This window comes from Salvelinus namaycush, chromosome 7 (genome assembly GCF_016432855.1).
Source record: "Salvelinus namaycush isolate Seneca chromosome 7, SaNama_1.0, whole genome shotgun sequence".
NCBI classification, from domain to species: Eukaryota; Metazoa; Chordata; class Actinopteri; order Salmoniformes; family Salmonidae; genus Salvelinus; species Salvelinus namaycush.
This window is the reverse complement of record NC_052313.1, coordinates 19,455,437-19,480,384: the sequence shown is the minus strand read 5'-3', so window position 1 is coordinate 19,480,384 and position 24,948 is coordinate 19,455,437. Positions and strand designations below refer to the sequence as shown.

The window sequence follows — 24,948 nt, the reverse complement described above, 5'->3', positions numbered from 1 at the left end:
TGGGAAACCCTGCTAAACACTGAAGCTGTGAACTATAGGGGGTGCTGCTGACCCATACTGATCAGCGGCTGTGTGATTGCATGTGATTGTATGTGTTTGTGTGCATTGCTCGCTGTGTGTGATACCAGTGCCTGATGGGCGAGAAAAAAGCTGCTCTAAGGGTCGAATCCCACCCCTGATCTGTGATATTGCTTGAATGCTACGGTAGACTACTGATATTGCTTTTCACCCCTACGATGACATAACTGAGCAAAGACAAAATAATAGAATTGAACTATACTGTCCAATGTGAATCGGATATTCTTCTTTTTGCTGTTTTATGTTAATCCCGACTCCTCAGACGCAACACACACAAACAGTACATACTGTACGAGAGGCTGGAAGTAGCGCCGGGTCAGCTGCAGAGCATCGCCCCCCCAATAGTGTTGTTTGATCCATGTCCACGATTGGCTATGTGTTACTAATCTAACAGGACGCAGACATAAACACAAAAATAAGCATCAACAGCAGAAGAATGAAGTAAACAGAGTTGACACGATCAAGTAAACACAAATATAGCAGTAAAATCGGAACAATAAAATGCAACTTGTAAATACACATTATTTTAGAAAAGGGACATTTGAAGTAAATGAAACAAGGCACATATAAAAGCAGCTAGAATCAGCTACCCTCAGCTAGAGGGTACACTTAGTATGGTAAGAGTATGCATCCCTGTGGCGGAGGGGAGTAGTGAGCTTAGATTTATGAGGATGGGGATGTTGCCAAAGGCACAGAGAGCAATGTCTCAGCCGAGCTGGATTTTCTTGGCTGCAGACGGGGAGGATTGTCTCCTGGCTGCAGACGAGGAGGAGGGGGGAGTGGTGTACCTCTCTCTTCCTCAGACCTTACTGGATCAGTAACGTTATCACACGGCCTGCCTGTAATCTGAGGAGCATTGGCTAGACTGACTAAACTTTTCTGCACACTGTTTGGCAGGGTAACAACAAGCTGGCTACAGCAGACACCGACTGGTACCCAGCAAGAGGAGGATTTTCCTCACAGCACAAGCCACCACATTGTATAAACAACCATGTCTGTTGGAACCAAGTAACCGTTGCAAAGGCAGCAGACGCGAAGGTCTTGTGTTGTGATGATAAGTTATGCAATGAATGGTCCTATCAAGTAGAACATCTAAAACATATGCTGCTTACGTCAGGGTTACACAAAGTATCTTCGCAAGATTTTAGCTAACGCTTAAAGATATTTAGAAATAAAAGAAACATGGGAGTCACTATCAGAACTGGCTGTTACTGAAGACCACTGGTCCCAAACCAGTATGGTATGACTACCATGACTCCCTGGCTGCCCGGATGCAAACACGCACGCGCACGCACACACTCACGCACACACACCCGCACATTCATGCGCACGCACGCTCTTGGCAGAGCAAGAGAAAGAGAGAGGACTAAAGGAAGATGAGCAATGAACACAGAGTGATTTATATTTTGGTAGGCTCTGATCAGCGAGACGTCTGCTTTGCTCCCGGGTGCTACGTGAGAAGAGAAAGGCTGGTGCAGGTTGAAACAAGCAGGTTGGAAGAGATAGGCTGGTGCAGGTTGAAACAAGCAGGTTGGAAGAGATAGGCTGGTGCAGGTTGAAACAAGCAGGTTGGAAGAGATAGGATGGTGCAGGTTGAAACAAGCAGGTTGGAAGAGATAGGCTGGTGCAGGTTGAAACAAGCAGGTTGGAAGAGATAGGATGGTGCAGGTTGAAACAAGCAGGTTGGAAGAGATAGGCTGGTGCAGGTTGAAACAAGCAGGTTGGAAGAGATAGGCTGGTGCAGGTTGAAACAAGCAGGTTGGAAGAGAGAGAGTTCCCTGCTCCTCTCCCCTAGGTTAACTGTATTTCTCGGAATCTACCAACCCATCGCTCCAATGAAACTTTAATGAGAGGAAAATAGCTGCTTGAAAATAGCTTTTTGGTGCACTTTCAACCTGAAGCAGGCAATGATTTATTAGTTCATCCATTCTGTTCAGATTAGTACAACATTAAGTAGTGGTATGGTGGAGTGGAAGTAGCAATTGATTGGTTATTTTATATCTAAGGGTGAAATAAACTGCATTGCAATGCCTAGGATTTAGGTCAATGGGATAACAGTCTTGTGGCTCGCAGAAGAGCCGGGTTCGAGTCACACATACGCAGTCTGACTGAAAACTAGTTAAGCAATGTCCATTTTCTCTTCATCTAAACATTTTACAACAAATCCAGAGTTAAGTAAACACTCTCCGGCTAGGTGAACACTGGTTTGTGGCACGATATGTTCATTCCACAAGCATTCACATGCTAATTTATAGCATTTATTGTATATCTTATAAAGATGTATAGGTCATTCAGTCCTCTATCCTCTGCTATTGCCATTATGTTGCATCAGGGTTTACAGTCATGTTTTTCATGCCTTAAAATCAAAATGGCTGACCATGAGGTCAGCAGAAGTGGTGAGCCCAGCTCTTAGTCAAGTTCTCCACACTGACTCACCCTACTGTCTCTTTCCCAGGCAATCGACCGTGAAGTCATTCAAAGCTTATGGAGGCGAGTCATGCTGCCAGCCTGTGGCAAGCCCTGATGACCACTTCTGAACAGTCTGTTTTGGGACTCATTACTATTGGGTTTGGGGCACACTCTCAATTTAATCATTGTAGTGCTGAGGAAAATCATTATGGAATCGAACATTTGAATCAGACCGAGATCTGATTTCCTTCTGGAAGGGTTGAGGCCCAAACAGCAACCACGGAGCCAAACAGAAACCACGCGCAGGCGCATGAAAACCAAGCAGAGGACACTAAACACAAACACACTATAGGCCTAACCAACGTAAAAGAACCCCCCCAACACCTCCACTCATACACAAAAAGAAGCAAAGAACACCACAAAAACAAAACCCCACCTGTCAACTTACCACAAACCTGTCCAGCCCTGTGCCACCGGCGTTGCCCACGAAGATGCCCGAGCTGGCCTCAAAGGTGAGGGGCTCCGGGCTCCTCTGGAAGGCCACGCGGTGGTACTCCTCACAGTCCATGTAGAGGCGCACCTCCGCCCCCTGCACCGTCAGCGTGAAGCGAGCCCACCTCCCCGTCAGGTCACCCAGCTTGAAGCTGGCCGCCTCCTTGGTGCTCCCATCCCCCGGGTCGGTGTAGTAAAGGAGCACCCGCTGAGACCCATCTTCCACGGGGCTCAACGCCACCCCCAGGTGCACCACCCGCTGGTAGGCGTCGGTGATTGCGAAGAGGACTCCACCGCGCTGCGTGGTGGGCTTGGCGGTGACGGTCATGGCAAAGTCGCGGTAGAAGGGGTCGGGGATGAAGGACTTGGTGAGGCGGCCCACGTTGGCATCGGGCCCGAAGCTGTAGGCCGGGTAGCCCTCGAACCCTGTGATGAAGGAGACCGATGGGGGGAGAGGAACGCCGATCAGCTCGGTCAGGTCTATCTGGCCCTGGGAGCCCCGCTCTGAAACACACATAATCAAATACTGTATTAAATCACATGAATAAGACAGGAATATGACATAGTGCATGGATAGGATAGCACATTCATTCATATAAAGACCTGATGAGTTAGTTATGTGTATGTTCACAATGAATTCATGATTATGAATATTAATACCGATGACAAATTCGTCCGCAAACTGTGCTGCACTGCACTGACTCCCCTCATCTCTCTTTCTGCACTGTGAAGGTGATCTGGCTTGTGCTTTTATTTACAACCATTACTTTCCGCTTCAAATGGATTACAAATCTGCCACAGTTTCACCTAATTTTCCAAGAGAATGAGAATGTGGAAGCATTACCATACTTCACTCCTTCCATCCCAGTCCCTCTCCACACGCATCTCTATACACTCACACACACTCCCCACCACACATGTTCCTCGTTAGGAGGGAGAACCCGTGGAACAATCATCCGTTTTGTGAGACTGTATAGCAGGATAAGGCATGTTCATCTGGAAGGCATTAGCGTAGACTAATACACACACCGGGTCCAGGCTGCTCCTGTAAAATGGGCTTAGCACTGCTAGGCTAACCCACACCAATAGGCTAGCCCACACCGCTAGGCTAACCCACAGCGCTAGGCTAACCCATACCACTAGGCTAACCCATACCGCTAGGCTAACCCACAGTGTTAGGCTAGCGCTAGCTCCCCATAGAGAAACACAGACAGATAGGCATGCTTTCACGCAGTCTTTAATGGCCATCACCTCTCAGGCTTCTTCAAGCCAGTGTCGCTAATAAACCTTAACCCTTGGTCTGAGTGCATGTTTTACTGGTGTCATTGAAGAGAGGCCAAAATTCCAAATAGTCCTGTCACCTGGAGCTCCTCGCCCACCCAGTGACATAACAACAGATGGGGGAGCAGCTGGAGACATCACACAGCATTCTTTGGCAGATGCAGGTTCCCATGACGCAAGACCAACATACTGTACGGAACCAGGTATGACATCATCATTGGTGGAGTGATAGAGACCTGGCCCAGACGGAACAAACATCACCTGGACTAAGACATCACCATCAAAGTAGCAAGTACATCAGATTCACTTCAAGTCACAGATTAATCATTTCAGTGTGCATACAGAATGTCTCAATCTACTGGGCAATACCATGATAGAAGCGCTATAAGTAATTGTGGGGTAATATAACCACAGTGCCAGAATAAAGTCCACTAGAATGAATGATCAATTAATTAACACTCCAAATCCCCCTGATTCGTTAGCTAGAGGGTGTTTGGGAGCAGTTTTGGGGCATTACGTAACGGAAGGTTTGGCTGCTAGCTTCACATACACATGTTGCTAATTAGCCATATGGGTGCATGGCATCGTGGGTGTGTGTGTGTGTGTGTGTGTGTGTGTGTGTGTGTGTGTGTGTGTGTGTGTGTGTGTGTGTGTGTGTGTGTGTGTGTGTGTGTGTTTATCCATGACTGTTTTCTATCCAAGTGGTCATCCGTCGTTCCTTAGGAATCTCTCTCGGGGGTATTTTCCTAAGTGGGTCATTGCATTTTGAGGAGTGTGTAATGCGGCCTGGACTCAGAGCACTGCATTATTTTGGCAGGGACTAGACTGTTACCATCTGCACATACAGTATAGCCCAGTTATACAGTCTCCGCACTATTTCATTAAGTGCACATAACAGCTAATTCGTCTTGCTTAGGTTATGCAATTCAAATAAATGATAATATTGAGTCCAATTCAATGTGGTAACGGAGCAACCTCAGACTCTGAGGGAAATGTGCTTTGTACAGTATCTCCTATGTGAGGTTTTGAGAAGACAGTGTGGATTAAGCACTATTTAAAACACATTCAATCCCGAGCCAGAACATCCTTTATCAGTGTGTGTCATATCAAATCGAACTGTATTTGTCACACGCTTCGTAAACAATAGGTGTAGACTAACAGTGAAATGCTTAATCCCGACAATGCAGAGAGAAAAATATAAAAATAATTGAAAGATAATAACACAAGGAATAAACACAGAATGAGCAACAATAACTTGGCTGTATACACAGGGTACCAGTACTGAGTCGATGTGCAGGGCTATGAGGTAATTGGGATAGATATGTACATATAGGAAGAAGTACAGTGACTAGGCAACATGATAGATAATAAGCAGTGGCAGCAGAGTTTGTGATGAGTCAAAAGACTTAAAGTGCGAAGGGTCAATTCAGATAGTCTGGGTAGCTATATGGTTAATTATTTAGAAGTCTTATGGCTTGGAGGTAGAAGCTGTTCAGGGTCCTGTTATTTCCAGATCTGGTGCATCGGTACTGCTTGCCGTGCGGTACCAGAGAGTCGGAAGTTTACATACACCTTAGCCAAATACATTTAAACTTAGTTTTTCACAATTCCTGAAATGTAATCCTAGTAAGAATTCCCTGTCTTAGGTCAGTTAGGATCACCACTTTATTTTAAGAATGTGAAATGTCAGAATAATAGTAGAGAGAATGATTTATTTCCTTCATCACATTCACAGTGGGTCAAAAGTTTACATACACTCAATTAGTATTTGGTAGCATTGCCTTTAAATTGTGTAACTTGGGTCAAACGCTTCGGGTAGCCTTCCACAAGCTTCCCACAATAAATTGGGTGAATTTTGGCCCATTCCTCCTGACAGAGCTGGTGTAACTGAGTCAGCTTTGTAGGCCTCCTTGCTCGCACATGCTTTTTCAGTTCTGCCCAAAAATGTTCGATAGGATTGAGGTCAGGGCTTTGTGATGGCCACTCCAATACCTTGACTTTGTTGTCCTTAAGCCATTTTGCCACAACTTTGGAAGTATGCTTGGGGTCATTGTCCATTTGGAAGACCCATTTGCGACCAAGCTTTAACTTCCTGACTGATGTCTTGAGATGTTGCTTCAATACATCCACATAGTTTCCTGCCTCATGATGCCATCTATTTTGTGAAGTGCACCAGTCCCTCCTGCAGCAAAGCACCCCCACAACATGATGCTGCCACCCCGTGCTTCACGGTTGGGATGGTGTTCTTCAGCTTGCAAGTGTCCCCCTTTTTACTCCAACATAACGATGGTCATTATGGCCAAACAGTTCTATTTCTGTTTCATCAGACCAGAGGACATTTCTCCAAAAAGTACGATCTTTGTCCCCATGCGCAGTTGCAAACCATAGTCTGGCTTTATTAATGGCGGTTTTGGAGCAGTGGTTTCTTCCTTGCTGAGCGGTCTTTCAGGTTATGTCGATATAGGACTTGTTTAACTGTGGATATAGATACTTTTGCACCTGTTTCCTCCAGCATCTTAACAAGGTCCTTGCTGTTGTTCTGGGATTGATCTGCACTTTTCGCACCAAAGTACGTTAATCTCTAGGAGACAGAACACGTCTCCTTCCTGAGCGGTGTGACGGCTGCGTCGTCCCATGGTGATTATACTTGCGTACTATTGTTTGTACAGATGAAAGTGGTACCTTCAGGCATTTGTAAATTGCTCCCAAGAATGAACCAGACTTGTGGAGGTCTACAATTTGTTTTCTGAGGTCTTGGCTGATTTATTTTGATTTTCCCATGATGTCAAGCAAAGAGGCACTGAGTTTGAAGGTATGCCTTGAAATACATCCACAGGTACACCTCCAATTGACTCAAATTATGTCAATTAGCCTATCAGAAGCTTCTAAAGCTATGACATAATTTTCTGGATTTTCCAAGCTGTTTAAAGACACAGTCAATTTAGTGAATTAAGTGAAATAATCTGTCTGTAAACAATTGTTGTAAAAATGACTTGTGTCATGCACATAGTAGATGTCCTAACCGACTTGCCAAAACTATAGTTTGTTAACAAGAAATTTGTGGAATTGTTGAAAAACGAGTTTTAATGACTCCAACCTAAGTGTATGTAAACTTCTGACTTCAACTGTGTATGGGTAAGGTGACTAGGCATCAGAATATATGATAAACAGAGTAGCAGCAGGGTATATAATGATTGTACAGTAGGTGAGTGGGTTTGCGTGTGTATGTAGAGTCGGTATACATATATGTGCATTTATGTGTGTAAGCAAATTATGAAGTGAGTGTTTGTGTGTGTTGGAGTGTCAGTGTGCGTGAGTGTGTAAGGCCCTGTGAGTGTGCATAGAGACAGCGCAAAATAAAAATAAAAGGGTCAACTGCCTACACTACCAGGTCACTGACCTCCGGGAAGTCAGGAAGTCCAGAATCCAGTTGCAGAGGGAGGTCCTCAGTCCCAGGGTCCTGAGCTTAGTGGTGAGCTTGGAGGGCTCTATGGTGTGGAAAGCTGGGCTGTAGTCAATGAACAACATTCTCACATAGGTGTTCCTCTTTTCTGGGTGGGAGAGGGCAGTGTGGGAGAAATATCATCTGTGGATCTGTTGGGGAGGTATGCGAATTGGAGTGGGTCCAGGGTGTCTGGGATGATGGTGTTGATGTGAGCCCTGACAATCCATTCAACGCATTTCATGGCTACAGTGCTACGCAGCGCGATAGTAATTTATACAGGTTATCTTGGCGTTCTTGGGCACAGGGACTATAGTGGTCTGCTTGAAACATGTAGGTATTACATACAAGGTCAGGGAGAGGTTGAAAATGCCAGTAAAGACACTTGGCAGCTAATCAGTGCATGCTCTGAGTACACGTCCTGGTAATCCATCTGGCCCCATGGCCTTGTGAATGTTAACTTGTTTAAAGGTTAGTCACATCGGCTACGGAGAGTGAGATCACGCAGTCTTCCAGAACAGTTGGTGCTCTCATGCATGGTTCAGTGTTGCTTGCCTCGAAGCGAGAATATAAGGCATTTATCTTATCTGGCAGGCTCGCGTCACTGGGAAGCTCGTGGCTGCGGTTCCCTTTGTTCCCTCTGTGATAGTTTGCAAGCCCTGCCACATCCGACGAGCGTCAGAGCCGGCATAGTAGGATTAGATCCTGTATTGACACTTTGCCTGTATGATGACTCGTCGGAGGTCGTAGCGGGATTTCTTATAAACGTCCAGATTAGTGTCCCACTCCTTGAAAGCGGCAGTTCTAGCCTTTAGCTCAGTGCAGATGTTGCCTGTAATCCATGGTTTCTGATTGGGATATGTACGTTCGTTCACTGTGGGGACGACAACGTCGTCGATGCACTTATTAATGAAAACAGTGACTGATGTGGTAAGCTCCTCAATGTTATCTGATGAATCCTGGAACATATTCCAGTCTGTGCTAGCGAAAGAGTCCTGTAGTTTAGCATCCGCTTTATCGAACCACATCCGTATTGAGTGTGTCACCGGTACTTCCTGTTTGAGATTTTGCTTGTAAGCAGGATTCAGGAGGATAGATTTGTGGTCAGATTTGCCAAAAGGGAGGGCGAGGGAGAGCCTTGTATGCGTTTCTGAGTGTGGAGTAAAGGTTCTCAAGAGCTTTGTCACCTCTAGTTGCACGGGTGACATGCTGGTAAAAATAAGGTAAAACGGATTTCAGTTTCCCCGCATAAAAATCACTGGCCAAGAGAAGCGCCATCTCTGGATGTGCATTTTCTTGTTTGCTAATGGCCCTATACAGCTCGTTGAGCGCGGTCTTAGAGCCAGCTTCACTTTGTGGTAGTAAATAGACAGCAATGAAAAATATAGATGAAAAATCTCTTGGTAAATAGTATGGTCTGCAGCTCGTCATTAGGTATTCTAAGTCAGTGTGTGTGTGTGTGTGTTTGTGTGCGTGCGTGCATGCCTGCCCGCCCGCCTGCGCGTGTGGGTTTGGTGTGTGTGTGTGTGTTTCAGTAACTTAACCTCCTGCTGTTAAGCCAGGTTTCCCAGTCAGTCAAAACTCCACCACTAATCCCATTACAGTTGTATTATGAGGTTTACTTTGGACAGGCCTACAGGAAACCACAGGCCCCTTTCTATATCAAACAATCACTGGAGGACTTCTGACAGAAACATTCTGACGGGGAATGTAGCATGATACTGTAAAACACTGGTGTGTACAGTTACAACATGATCCTTTAACCTGACTTCAACCCTCACACCATCAGACTAAAGACAGCTCACAAACTGTTAAGTTGCTGACAATGCAATGGCTTGGAGGGAGTGTATGTGTGTTTGTGTGTGGGGGTTGATGTGTGTGTGTGTGTGTGTGTGTGTGTGTGTGTGTGTGTGTGTGTGTGTGTGTGTGTGTGTGTGTGCGTGTATGTGTGTGTCATCGTCAAAATTTACTCCCTTTTGTCCCTCTAAACCCAACTCTAGCCCCACTATGCGTCTCTCCTCTGGACATGGAAATGAGACCGTTACAAGCTGGCCACAGAGGAAGCTAACCACAACATTTGTTCACCCAACGGGCTGTAGCTAGCAAATAAAGGAATGCAAAACAATAACCACTTTAATACTAGACTACTAGACTGTTTAAAAGTCTGAAGCCTTTCTCCTGGGACTGATTTAGTTCAGGCCTCAAAAGGGCATTATTGAAAATGCCCCATGGTCTTAGATATGCTAGTGCTTTAGAGAAATCCTCAGACTATTGGTGTCAAGCCTTACATGGAGGTGAATGAAACATGTTTGTGAAATGAAACAACCAGCCATGGTCTTTAAAAAGTATCTGTGAGGAGTAGAGATTCACTGTGTTGAATGATGTGAAAACATTTAAGGTCATTTTGAAGACACAGTAAGTAGTACACAGTAATTATCAACAAACGCTCGCCACAAAACTGAACTACATTTTTACAATAGACAGAGAGAGAAAAAGTCATTTGTCATGGTTATAAGACTCATCTTGCATAACTCACTCTTTCACAATCACGTCATGCAAATGATGTCTACGGAAGATTTGTGTGAACGTTCGAGTTACGTAAACAGAGCTCTAGTTACACCCTTAGAAAAAAGGGTTCCAAAAGGCTTCTTCGGCTGTCCGCATAGGAGAACCCCTTTTGGTTCCAGGTAATACCAGTTTGGGTTCCATGTAGAACCCTTTCCACTGAGGGTCATACATGGAACCCAAAATGGTTCTACTTGGATCCAAAAGGGTTCTACCTGGAACCAACCCTTTAAGGTTCTAGATAGCACCTTTTTTTCTGAGAGTGTAGGATCAGGCACATAGGGCACATTTAATGCCTTTCTAATGCACCGAGTCTAGAGTAGGTGAGTTAGGGTTCATGGACGAGGATCTTTGGCCCTTCAGGAGTCAGATATATAGCTAGCTGCTTTCCTGCTATCTCTCTTCAATAATGGAGTGCCAAGTACAGAATGGAAAGAATTCACAAAGGAATGAATATCTCTTAAGCATCTTTGTGTGTGTGTGTGTGTGTGTGTGTGTGTGTGTGTGTGTGTGTGTGTGTGTGTGTGTGTGTAGGTTCGTGCATGCGTGCAAATGTGTGTACATTTACTTGTGCTGGACTTGTGTCGAGTGTGTGCTTTTGTACACGTATGTGTATATCATTGCAGCCCTAGCTGACACCATCCGCAGACACTTGCTGCATAGGGGGAAGACTACAGACAGAGAGAGGCCCAGCAGACGGAGGAGTCGAGGGGTAATACGGCAGTGGTGAGAGACAGGCTCTGGACAGGTTAAGTGGAGCTGGAGCAGTCCAGGGGTTTACAGTCATTACACTACCATGTGCCTCCATTAAGCCTGGAATGGATTGCCAGGTGGAGGGAGAGGGACATTTTTAATCAAACTTTAAAGGGATAGTGCGAGATTTTGTCAATTTAGCCCTTTTCTACTTACCCAGAGTCAGGTGAACTATTGGATACCGTTTTTATATCTCTGAGAGCAGTTTGAAGGAAGTTGTTAACTAGCGTCAGTGCAATAACTGGAAGTCTAGTTAGCAATGGCTCGCAAAACTACCTTTCACTTCCTTCAAACTGCACACAGAGACATACAATTGGTATCAATGAAAATCTCGCACTATCCATTTAATCCCAGTCTGATATGAGATTCTTGGTAGGAGTATAGGTAGGGCCAGATGGAATATGTGATGGCTTTATATGAGTAAACCTTCAGTAATTAATTTAAATAAAAAGGATACCAATGCAATAACTCAAATCACTTCACAAAACACACAACACACAGACACACACACGTATCTGTGGTACCACAATGCTGTCATTGGTCACAAAGGCTAGAATTCAACAAAGCCACTCAGTCTAAACATAATTCTACTGTATCCTCTGTGGCACTGGGATTAGGCTACACCACATGTTACAGTAATGCTTCTTTCTAGGGATTATGTCACGCTTTAACGACGTTAGCCTGTGACGGGACTTGTTTTGTGTTCACATTGAAAAGAGCGTAATTTATTTAGAAGTCATTCACAAGATCAAAATGCTTCTTGCCATCGCCTTCAGCGTCCTTCGTTTTGAGTGACAGCCCGGTTTAGGGGGTGATGTTTGCCACGCATGGTTTGAAAAACAGGAAAAAGGAGCTAGCTGGCTAGGTAAACGTTAGCGTTGTGTATTCAGCTGAGAGAGGACACGCGGTCAGGTGAGCAATGGCCTCCTGTAAGCACAAAGGCCTGTCTGTTAGCGGCAGGCTTAGAGGTGAGTCAACACAGGCATTAGCCTAGTGCCCAGCAAAGCTCCTAGCACCCTAGCCTTGATCAAAGGCTTTCACCACTTAAGTGGGAATGAATGGGGAACGTTTATAAGGGCTCTGACGCCGAGCAACTCCATTCTACCACTGTCACAGGATGAGAAAGATGGCTTGTATTTGAGATAGCTCTGCTATTAGGTGCACTGAGTCGCACACACACACACACACACACTCATAATTCTGATCTTCATCCACTAATTGGTCTTAGGCCAATGATTTGGTAAAAGATCAGAATTGGGCTGCCTGTGTAAACACAGATAGAGAGCTGGAGATCAGCCAATGAACAGCTGTAAAAACAGCCTTCCAACTCCATCATGTGGTCCCATCCAGATGAAAATTCCAGTAACTTTCCCAACATTTATCGATTTTTCAGAAATCCTGGTTGGAAGACTTCTGGAGTTACGAGGTAATAAGCAGGAAAACCAGACATCCTCAACCACGATTTCTGAAAAACCATGACATTTTGGAAAAGTTGATTTTCCAACCCTAGTCATATCAGAACAGTCAAATCTGTTGTGGTTGACTTAGAAACTAGTTGATAGCTAGATCTTACAGTGAGTGCTACAGTGAGTGTTATAGTGAGTGTTACAGTGGAAGGAGGTAGAGAGGGAGGAACTGACTGAGAAATTGACATTTCATTCATGATGAACTTTTCCTCCCGGATTTAAATAGCTGTCAAAGGTCTCACCAAGTAAATAATGTGTTTCAAAACATAAGCACGGTAGTTGCTGTGGGAAGCAGACGTACCAAGTCCCAGTGTGTGAGGCCAGGGAGGGTAACCTCAAGAATTTAAATCCCACCAGCGATGGTTAAGTGGGTCATGTTCAAGAAACGAAAATGGGACTTAGAACTGTACTCTAGGGAGCACGGAAGTTGCTCCCTAGAGACCCCTGAACGTCAAGGAATGATTTTGATGACCTACTCTGTCCAATCAGCTGCAAGAATGCCTCCATGGTCACACTACTATGCAATGGTATAGTCAACATTATTGAATTCTTTTGGCATTAATATCACTCCATAGTATTTTAGCATTTTGATGGCACTCTCAAGTAAACATCAGCTTTACAACAATGTTACAATGCAAACAGCAAGCTGAGCTGACAAAATGGTGAAGTGCCTAGAATCTGTTATCACTCCCATGGCCTTCATATTTGCCACCATACATGTGGCTTACGTCAGCCATACTTCAAGAAGAGGGGGGACTTCTTTCCACCATGAACTCAGTACGAGAACTCCTTGGTCTAATAACACTGCACTGGGACAGTGGAGAAGCAGATTTATATGTAAAATTTTATTTTTACAGGCATTAAAGTTCAATTGGTATGAAAATAACCAAATGGCTACAAAATACTTCCCTGGGCGATTCCATGCCAGCAAATATTTGTTTGTATCTCAGATTGTTCAGGCAATTCTCACATAGAAACTTAATTGGAAGGAAGTATGTTTGACATACTTTTATATTTGTAGCACAAACCATTTTTTTTCACGATGAAAAGTGACTCTTCTAGGTCCTTTTTAGACCTATACATGTCCCCTGTAAGACACTATGATCTGTGAACCGTACATGACACAGACAACATCTTGGTGTCATTATACTCCAAACAGTTTGCTCTAAAATATGGAGTATCGCTGCATTCTGAAATACATTTTTACACATACATTTATTTGACATAAAAATGACTAATATTAATATCTCTAAAGTACCCTTTTTGATTCTGTTAAGTTTTAGACATCTTGTTTTAAACAATATACCATTCAAGTACATCACATTTCCAGAGTGGGCTCTCTGCTTTTATTTTTGCTATGATAAATTGTATGAGTGCCACCAACGCAGTGAATGGGAAAATGGATTCAAAGTGACCTCCCTCTGCTGGTAATTTGGTGAATGTGAAATCCTACAGGAGGGCTGTGATTGGTTAATGACCTATGATGTCTATTCTAAAATGTATAATTTCTTCAAAAGTAGAGCCCACTCCGGAAATGTGATATGTTTGAAGAGTAGTTTGTTCCAAACAATATCTCTAAAAATAAGCTAAATAAAAAAAGGGTACTATTGAAATATTAATTATAATATTTTTTATGTTGAATAAATTGTATTTCAGAATATAGACTATAAATTATAGACATATTATAAGAGTATAATGACATGAAGATATTGTCTGTATGTATGGTTCTGGATCATAGGGTCTTACAGGAGGCCTGTATAGGTCTAAAAAGGGCCTGAAATGGCCACTTTCATCATGATTTTGCCAAAAACTGTTTGTGATATATATGTAAAAGCATGTTAAACCTCCCCATTAAGTTTTTATGTGAGAATTGGCAGAACAATCTGTTTTCATGCCATGCAGGCGTGGTATCGCCGAACCCTCTGGGTCGGTTATTAACAGAGTCATTTTTCCATCAGGTTTTAACATGGGCACTGTTTTCTTTGTTAATGTCTTTACGAGCCAGCCAAGACTTTGCCAGAAGCCCAACTAGAGCCCTTGAGAAAAAAAACAAAAAAACAATTTGTTAAATAAATTACATCATGACATTTGGAATGAATTGACATGACAGAAATGTGGGTATTACTCCATTACTCAAGAGCAGTCAAAGTCTGTTTTCACTCTGAAGCCCGTTATTTATCATTGTGGGTTTTGTGCAAGTGCATTAAATATCAAATATCATTCATTCCCCAATGGTTGGAAACAAAAGAGAAGTTAAAATATCTTTATCTATTTGGCACAGTTGGCAGCATAATTCGTAGTGATTCAAGCTTGACCGCAATCAGAGGGGAGAGAAAGAGAGAAAGAGAGAGAGAAAGGCAGAGAGAAATGGAGTGAAGGACAGAAAAAAGCAGCTTGGCAGACTAGGGAGTAGCATGCCACCTCCATCTCCATGCCCCATCTGCTTGATTTCATTAGCATCACAGCTTCCATGACACCACAGCATTACTCTGTTGGCAGTGCTCAGACGCTTTGTGTGGTCTCAAAGCCAACTCTTAATAGCCACATTTTATACCTAACGTCCTCAATTAACCCCTGTTCCGTGTTAAGGGGGGAAATTCCCTTCACATTGTGTTCTCAAGTGCATTTCAGATACAAAAAAGAACAGTATTTTCCGGTGGAAAACACAAAGTGCATTAAGGTAATTGGAGGGAAATTAAGTTGGGAACACAAAAGATAATTTCAGGGAGTTTCCACAGTAGCATTGCCGTCCACAGTAGCGTTGCCATGTGTTACTGTGACTCACGACCCGGCTGGACAGGAAACAGAAAGGGCAGGGTCAAGTCCACGCTCAGGGGAGATGGAGATGTTAAATGTTAAGATGCACATGCATGCCTACTCTAAACCAACGGTAACATTTAGATGCGGCTACCAAAGTGAGGACAAGAAAGTTGATCCTTTCTGGAATCCCCAGTTCAGGTGTGCTCAGCTCCGATAGCACAGTCAGCACAGAGAGAGGAACTTTTGTCATTAGGGTTACAGTTTCACATAAAGTAGGTGATTCTTAGGGAACACAATGGTTTTTAATATCCAGTTACGTGGAATATCATTAGCTGTCTGGTGGTCTCATCTCCCATGCCTTTTCATACACACATACACATTCATGTTATTGCACGAGCACACACACACATACGCACGCACACACACGCACACACACACACACACGCACACACACACACAGTTTTGTACAGCTAACCTTATGGGGGCACACAATTCAATCCCATTCAAAATCCTATTTTCCTAACACTAACACTAACTCAACCCGCACTCTTACCCTAACATTAACCCTAACCCTAACCTTAACCTTAACCCCAAAACTGAACCTTAACCCTAAACCCCTTAGAAACAGCAATTGACCTTGTGGGGACTAACAAAATGTCCCCAGTTGGTCAAGTTTTTGTTTGAGAAGTCCCCACAAGAATAGTTAAACATGTCCAGACACACACACACACACACACACACACACACACACACACACACACACACACACACACACACACACACACACACACACACACACACACACACACACACACACACACACACACACACACACACTGAACATTTCAGGAACACAGACCACACATACTTAAGACACGGCTCTCTACCATTGGCAGTGATTGTGAAAAAGCTATATATTTAACAGCTCTACCACCTAGTGTACAAAGTCTCAATTGAACCCTTTCTTACTGCATATGGGTAACCTAATCAACCCCATTCCGCTGAGTGTGTTGTACTTGGATAGGAGTGCAAATTAAGGAGTGAGATGTAAACCTCAGCTGACTGAATGGAACCTATATTATGAATGCAGGAGCTGTTGCCGCACAGGGGAGCACATTAAACAGCGCGCAGACAGACAAGGTCGAGCACTTTTTTTAATGAACATCTGCGTTTGACCACGCTCATTACCACGGTCCAGTGGTCGACTTGGCCCGACCATCTGCGGTTCGACTTCGCTCTTCTCCCTCATCCCAGACAGACTTCATCTTGAATGTCAGCAGCCCTTTTTTTGTTTTACCTTAGTCAGGAGAATCTATCTAACGAGGTCATTCAGTCTACAGTAGCTACAGTCTCTGACTACAGAGTCCAGACTGACTGTCTGTACAGTAGGTGGTTTGTTATAGAAACAAGATGGTGCCTGTACTCTGAACGTTATGACTAACCGCTGTGAGGTCTACTGAGGCTACATAGCGAGTCAGACATTTTGGTTCTGAACGCTGATTACCGCAACACAGATGCTGAGATCAACGAACGATCCGTGAACCTTTGCGAGGGGATATGCTGTAATGTCTTCCGGTAATCTGGCAACCCGGGAAAAGTGAGTTCTGCAATGCAGTGGCCTCAGTAATCTGGCAACCCTAGCTAAATGATTTCTATTTCAATCATAATTACCATGGTGTTGAGATGCTGGAGTCCTGAGACACAAAGGCTGTCAGACCACACGGAGACAGTCTCTTACCACACCCGCTGTGTCTGGTGGATCCAAGAGTTTGGCCAGAGTGAGACTAACTAGGAGATAACATCCAGCCAGCCAGCCAGTCAAGACACAAGAAGAGTCTGAAAGTCTAGGGCTGTGTTTACACAGGCAGTCCAATTCTAATCTTTTTTTCCTCACTAATTGGTCTTTTGACCAATCAGATCAGAATCTTTTGCCAATATTTAGGGAAAATATCAGAATTGGGCTTCTTGTGTAAACGCAGCCTAGCAGAGCCAATTCTTTACAGCATGTGTGTGGGCCAGGAGCATCCAGGGGCCAGGAGCAGCCAGGGGCTGGGCCAGAGTGTGAGTGTGAGTGTGATGTGTGTGCGCCTTATTGATAGAACCTGTTGACAGTACACCAGGCTCCCAGTCTGATGTGTGTGTGTGTGTGTGTGTGTGTGTGTGTGTGTGTGTGTGTGTGTGTGTGTGTGTGTGTGTGTGTGCGTGTGCGTGTGCGTGTGCGTGTGCGTGGGCGTGGGCGTGTGTGTTTGTGAGTGATTTACGATGCACGGCTGTGTTTCTTGAGGGGTTAAAGGATGTGTACCTCCATTTTCAGCAGAGCCTGTAACAGAGCTATAACAACATCCTAATGACAACACTTAGCATGGAGAAGTGGTAGGACAAGAGTATAACCATTTGTGAAAATGAGCTTTTATCCTCAATAAAGAGTATGACCTCAAGACATTCACAACTCTCTTTGCTCCATTTATGCATTTGTTCCATAGTTGAGGTTTCCATGAATAAACAGACTTTCAATATCATACAGTCCCACAACTAATACATTTTGGTGCACATTCCATCCCAAACTGTTGAATATTGTTAAATCCCCCCAGACTTCTTTTTGGTCTCTTTGACAGAGAAGCCCACGCAGTTAATTAACAGGAAATCATAACATGTTCTTAAGTGATTTGTCTGAAAGTAGAGAGTACACTTTGCCAAGCCCAATAGGGGGCACTGTGAGTTTGTTAAATCCAGGCCAAAATCCCATTCCACAACAGGGCGTACCCACATAAGTAAACATTTATAAGAAAGGGGTTACTGATAACTTTGTCTGGGCATAATGTCAAGGGCCAAAAAACCAAGGGCCAAAGAGCTCTTTATAATAACGCTCCCTCACAACTAGTCTCCGCCTTCCAGATGTCTTTATCTCTAATCTAGATATTGGTCACCATTTTGATAGTGTCAGTGGGAGAACAGTATCTCTTTTGTGTGGGGGGAGATTTGCAGTATTTTTCTTGATTTTTAATTTTGGTCTTGAGAGGCACTTTCACCTTGATTTAAGAACTACATGCAGTGTACAGTTGTAGGATCTTAATTTGAGCTAGTTTGCTACAGCAGGAAAATTGCCCCGCAGCAACAGGAAATGTGAATTATTACGTGAATAATAATGAATGGACATTTTTGTGGGGGTTGATGCATTTTTTTGTTAGGGCAACGAAGCCTTTTTAAAACTCAAATATACTACAAGTTTGCATTTCCTCCACAGCAGGAAAATACTCAGCAACAAAAGAGTGATCAAATTAAGATCCTACATCTGTAGGCAGCATAAAAAACAGGAGGAACAGTTCAAGCATTGTGTATGAAGAACATAGGAATAAATGCCTTTATATGTAGAACTTATTTAAATACTATCCATGGAGACCTGTTAACTGCGTGGGATTCTCTGACAAGAGACCAAAAATAAGTCTGGGGGGGGATTTAACAATGTTCAACAGTTTGGGATGGAATGTGCACCAAAAATGTATTAGTTGTGATACTGTATGATATTGAAAGTCTGTTTATTCATGGAAACCTCAACTATGCAACAAATCCTTAATGGACCAAAGAGAGTATAAAGAGACTGAAAGCAGCTCGCTGAGAATCTAGCAGGGTAGAACAGTACAATAAATGAAAGTACAGTCCAGTAAATTATTGGTAAATTAATGAGTGCCAATCAAAAATAGAGTGTTCTTTCAAGCTTAGCTAGCTATATGCTTTTGCCTCCTCCCTTGCTGGTGCTTAGGTCAGTGGTAATAGGTTTGAGTAGATCATGGCTGCAGTAGTGTATGGCTGGAGGGGGCATGAGGCTGCCGTCATGTAAACGACACGTTGCTTCAGAGGTCTCCCTCTCTGTTTGACCAGCTGTACTGCCACCTCTCTGACCAAAGTGTCAGAGCAAATGGTAGTACAGCTAAAATTGCTATACTCTTTGGCAGCTTGCCTCCAAACCCCCCCCCCCCCCCCATTCCAGCCTCTCAGGGGAAGAAAGAGGGAACGATGTCAGATGGAGTGCTTTGCAAAGGGAGGTCTGCAGTATACCATGACCCCTTGAAGACTAGAGAGTCATCCATAAGGGGCTTTTCTTTGGAGTACACTGCAATGGTCGCTCCAGAGTCATAACGAAGCCCCCTCTGTGTCGGAATATCCCCTAACATGTTCCGCCCTCCCCCCACCCTTTTTTCTTATTTTCCGTTTCCTGGTAAAAATAAAGTATTTCTGGCGTAAGCTGACTGGGTTATCCGTGTCCATATACATCATTTGGAAGTTTTGTAGATCCCGGGTTTAGAAATCAAAACTATCTCAGGGGGGCTGGAGTAATGTGCTCTAAAGCCCAGAGCAATGCCATCTGTCTTGGCTTTGCATTGCAGTGGGAGTCTATTAAGTCTGAAGAGGGCCACTTGCAGTCCACTCACAATTTATTAAATCAGTGTAGCACCATTGTTTCCATGGCGCCAACTGATTGTGGCTGTTTGACAACACTCAATCGAAATGACCTCCTGGCCAAACTCCCACTTCCCTTCTCCTACTGAGGAGAAAACCCAACACACTCCAACCATCGCTTCAACCCCCATAACAAGGTCACACACTCAGGTTCAAGTCCTCCTGAAACATTAAACTTCCATTTCCCCACCAAGAAATTAGACAGTAATCCTCTAACAAAGTGCTTCCCAAATGGTGGGTCAACTCAGAACCCAGTGAGTAGCAGAAGTGACTAATTCCTTTCGGGTCCCAGTTTGAGACTGGGTCCTGGCTAGAAACACTGGGCTTGTTTTCTTGGTAGGCGACAAGGCAACTCCAAAAGCACATTTGGGAACCACTGTCTAGCCCAGCGTGCAAAATTGGTTGAAATAACATCTTAATGAATGTTAAACTGGTTGTAATGACATCATTTCAACCTATTTTGCCTGCTGGGAACTAACCCTGCCTTCTATGCTAATGGACCAACCCAAAGTATGATGTTACCAAAGCATTGCATACCAGCTGTATGTTCAGACATTTGAATTGTATGGTTTCAGCCTCTGCTGTACTTGGCCTACAGAGCAGGTTCAGGTTGATTTACAAAAAAGCTGAAAGCTTGATTCATCGTTCTCGTTAGAGGCAATAACAAACAGGACCCAGAATAAACTCTCCTACATGCCAAACTGTAGTCATCAATGAACTAATTAATCCACTATGGACAAGGAAACAAACTTATGTAACCAATAAAGCTTGTTTCTCTTTGACTCTAATTCAAATTTCTAAGTCTTCGAATGACTGACAACCTGCTGCTGAAGTAGGGAGCGTTTATTTGGTACACTACCCCGTTCACGTAAATGGTTTGTTCCTATAGACGTGGTGCGCAATATAAAGCAGGCAGACAGGCATCGAGGCATTCAGTTACTGTTCGATTGAAGGTTAGAATGGGCAAAACCAGTGACCTAATCAACTTTGCGCATGGTATGATCGTCGGTGCCAGCGCCGGTTCTAGTATCTCAGAAACGTCTGGCCTCCTGGGCTTTCACGCACAACAGTGTCTAGGGTTTACCGAGAATGGAGAGACTAACAAAATACATCCATTCAGCGGCTGTCCTGTGAGCGAAAATGACAAGAATAGTGCAAGCTAACAGACGGGCCAAAAACTCCTGCCTGGTGTTAATGGTACAGGCTGGTGGGGGTGGTGTAATGGTGTGGGGAATGTTTTCCTGGCACACCCGTAAGATCCCTTGATACCAATTGAAAAACGGTTGTACACCACAGCGTATCTGAACATTGTTGCTGACCAGGTGCATCCCTTCATGGCTACAGGGGTGTCCGACCCGGTACTAGATGGGTGTACCTAATAATTTGGCCACTGAGTGCATAAACTAGTAACTTCTAAGACATTTCTTGTTAAGTAGCAAGAGGCAAATGGTGTAAACTGTGCCAAGGATGAGTAATTGGGATTTTACATGCAGGTTTTCTCATAAATTTGCTTCTTTGCCTCCTGTCTTTTTCTCTCCTTTGACCATTACATGCCTATTTCTACTTTTGTTACCCCCTCGCTCCCTCTTTTCAAGTTCAGAATGAGGTCCACCTTGACGGGGAAGGTAAACATCCAACACACGAGAGTTCAAAGGTCACACACTCCTCTTTTCAATCCTCCTCATGGCGGAGGACACTCTACTCTTTCATCAAAATGTCCCATCGTAAAAGCAAGAGAGACTGACCTAGCATGTTAGATCACCCCGCTCCCCTCACTAAAACCTTGCGAGACGTTACGAGACCGAACGAAAAGGACGCGACCGCAATAATCCCCCCTTCCCACTTCCCCTTCACACTCCACTGTTACACACCAAGTAGTGGACTACATAGATTGCATCCTCTGACAGAAAACTCTAAAGAAGGCCCCGAAGCCTTCAGAACTTTTCTTTACACAAGTCAAAACAAACAGAGAGAAGGGGAGTGTTGGGGAAATGAAAAGCAGTTGGCCAGCCATTGAATACATGACCCTGGGAGACAAGCGGGGGAAGAAAGGATGATACACTGCCTGAGGATGTTAAAGAGAATATCTGAGAATATCCAGTTGGTATGGGAACAATTCAATGCTAAGAAACGTTAACAACAAGCAGATCCATTCAGAACAAACAAAGCATATTTGTGTATTGTTTGTGTGAATGAGGTCTGACTATAAACTAAAGTGAACCCTTTAACAAGGACCACGACCGCAGTTTATTGTGAAAAATAAACTTCCTGAATAAAATACTGTCGAAACAGTTCTATTTAGACAGGTGTGGTCATCTTACAGACATTTCAACTGACTAGCTGGTCTTAGGCAATAAATAGTTATTTCTTCTTTCTTTTAGTCCAGCTCATTGACTGGCCATTTAACAGTGGTATGCATCGCTCTACAAAAGGCCTGCCAGCTAAACGGGCCTCACTATGTAGAAGGGCTCCCCAAGACATGCCCATCGTCACAAACAATCAGGATTTCTCCCCGCAATTAGTTGAATGGGTGGAACTGTAGGATTTGTTCGTTGCCATGACACCAAGCACCCCCTCCTCGCATTCCTTCTCCCTCTGTATCACCAAAACCAACGCATGACCACAGGATCTTCCAAGACATGTGACACTGGATTCTAGGTTTGTTTATGGTTACCCACAAAGCAGCAGGGGATGACTAGCATTCCTTCAACCGCCTGCCATTCTTGCAAAGTGGCTCCTCTGACCCATAAGTCTCTGCTCTAACCGCTAACGTTAGGGTAAACCCTTGGTCCCGGACATCGCTTCCAAAACCCACAGTTATTGTGCTCATTCAAAACAGATTGGCTGAAAAGAGTTCAACATTATACTCTCCATACACACATTATACTGTGTCAATACATACGCTCTATGCCCAAAACTGGAACTCCTACCGTGACGGCCCACTTCACAAAGTTACGCTCAATACACCAACAATGGAGCGATTTCACAGCCGATGATATCTCAAGAACTGTGAGTGGAGGGAGAGGAAATTGCTATTTCATACACAGGGTTTTGCCATCCGGAGCATTTTACAGCACGGTTTGCCAGGTATACTTCCCCTGCATTGTGTTTCCCATTAAAACTACAGTAAGCTTCACTTCGTTTCCAGGTCTGACTCAGCTGTTACCGTAAGCCTGCTGACTTGGTGATTTTTCAAGGGCATGGTTAAAGGAAGGTTGCAGTGCGGTTTAAGTCAGCAGCATGGGCCAATTTGGGATCAACCTTCACTCTCAGGTTGGTGGGCCTTGGAAAGGGAAGTATGTTTCAAGTCTGGTGTGAGGACTGGAGTCGATCAAAGGTTTAGGAGCTTTACTCTGCTGTGATGGACTAACGACAGCATTGTTCAGCTGAGGCTCATGGGAAGGTACACTCTAGCCTTCTGTGTAATAATTTTTACACCCGAAGAACCTGGTTAGAGTCTAGTGTTCTGGAGGTGACCCAGAAGGGTGTGGTGGTGTAGGACTGCAAAAAGTATGGTGGTGTGGCATCCTAAATAGTTAAAGAACACACTTTATAACTGAACAACCACGAGTATCTGCATGTCTTCAGATTCTTATCTAGAGCCTAATAGTTATGGATCATTACCATCTTGACTAGGAAGGGAAGATGGACAGTTGGCCATGCAGTGAAGTGTGTAACATCCATGACATCGTACTCCAAAAACACGCTTAATTTACATTCAAAGTAATGGAGGATTGCCTCAGACTGAGAGAATACGGAGAAAGACCACTTAGTCAAGACCACAGATGGTTAACACAAGGCAAAGAATTGAGTGATGGGGATATTGGTCAAGATTTGAATGTACAGTAAGTCAAACTGAGCACTGAATTATACAATAATCAACCAAGACACTAAGACAGTCCTGGTCATTGCTACGTCTATTTAATTATTATTATTTTATACGTAACCTTTATTTAACTAGGCAAGTCAGTTAAAAACAATTTCTTATTTACAATGACGGCCTACCCCAGCCAAACCTGGACGACGCTAGGCCAATTGTGCACCGCCCTATGGGACTCCCAATCACAGCTGGATGTGATACAGCCTGGATTCGAACCAGGGACTGTAGTGACGCCTCTTGTACTGAGATGCAGTGCCTTAGACCGCTGCGCCACTCTAGCTTGGCAAGGACAGCACAGTCAAGAAAGTAATTTAGGTCAATATTTATCCTGGATGTTTTTTTGAAGGGTCCTGTGGGACACACTATTAGCACTTTTCTGACAATCCCCATAACATTATATGGCAGACCCATAGGCATAGAATGACTATTCCTATGGGCAGACCATAATTAAGGAGCATAACATACAGCTCGATCTCCTGTAGGACACATCATATACTGTACTGTACTTCAGGGGAAGCCTTAAAACCCAAAGGTGAGTTTGCGTTTACGCGTTTGACTGACCGCAACAGTTAACCCACGGCTCTAAAGGCGAAAATTGGGTGGAAACAGCTGGAACTTCTTCTGAGAGGTAGAGGTAGTTTCATAGCCAAACATGTGCACACACACGGGAAAAAACACACAGACACACACACCAATGGAGGTGTGTTTATAATAGGCTGAAGAACTCGCTGTGGGTCCTCCAGGATAGGTCCCTACTGAGCCGTATTCTAATATTATGTCTATGGATGGTGATTTTCTGTGCCGTGCTGCTACTGGATGGATGAGGAATAGTAATAATGAGTCTATAGGGCTCTTAGTCTCTCTTGAGGCCATGCTATTATGCCTTTGGAAAGGTGGGCAGACTGCGTTATATACATGCAACACAATCATAATCACTGTTTAAGGAGGGGCACTGTTTTGGATGGGCAGCAGCCATGCTACATTAGCGAGTGTTAAAGGCCTCGTCGCCACAAACCGAGGGGAGAAACTGATTTGCTGGTTTGTAATTAGATCCCAATCAAGAGAAGGGCATTGTTGAGTTATTTTATTATTTTTTTCAGTTACTGTAGGTTCTTCTTTCTGTTTAATCAAGAAGCCGGAAAACAAGGCGGTTTAGTCACACTTTAACTGCTTAAGTAATCTCTGTGAGAGGGTGGAGAGGAATCAAATACACAGGCTAAATGAATGAAGAAAACGGGGGTTGGAGAGAGACAGTGATGACTTCATACACACTCGTAGGGGAGGTATTAAGGTTGGCAGGAAGAGGTAAGGTTTATTAGTAGGAGGCTGCTGATTACATTTGTGGTGAGGTTTGGGGAAGTGCG

General features: G+C 44.0%; 1 protein-coding gene across 3 annotated transcripts in view; it reads right to left on the bottom strand.

Annotated features, from left to right (window-relative positions):
• Positions 1 to 24,948, bottom strand: part of LOC120051067 (collagen alpha-1(XVIII) chain-like) — an 89,176-nt gene that overhangs the window by 38,786 nt on the left and 25,442 nt on the right. For all 3 annotated transcript variants that reach the window (XM_038997688.1, XM_038997690.1, XM_038997689.1), the window contains exon 3: positions 2,936 to 3,483. In XM_038997688.1, the coding sequence (XP_038853616.1) occupies positions 2,936 to 3,483 (548 nt within the window). The remainder of the gene's footprint in view (positions 1 to 2,935; positions 3,484 to 24,948) is intronic.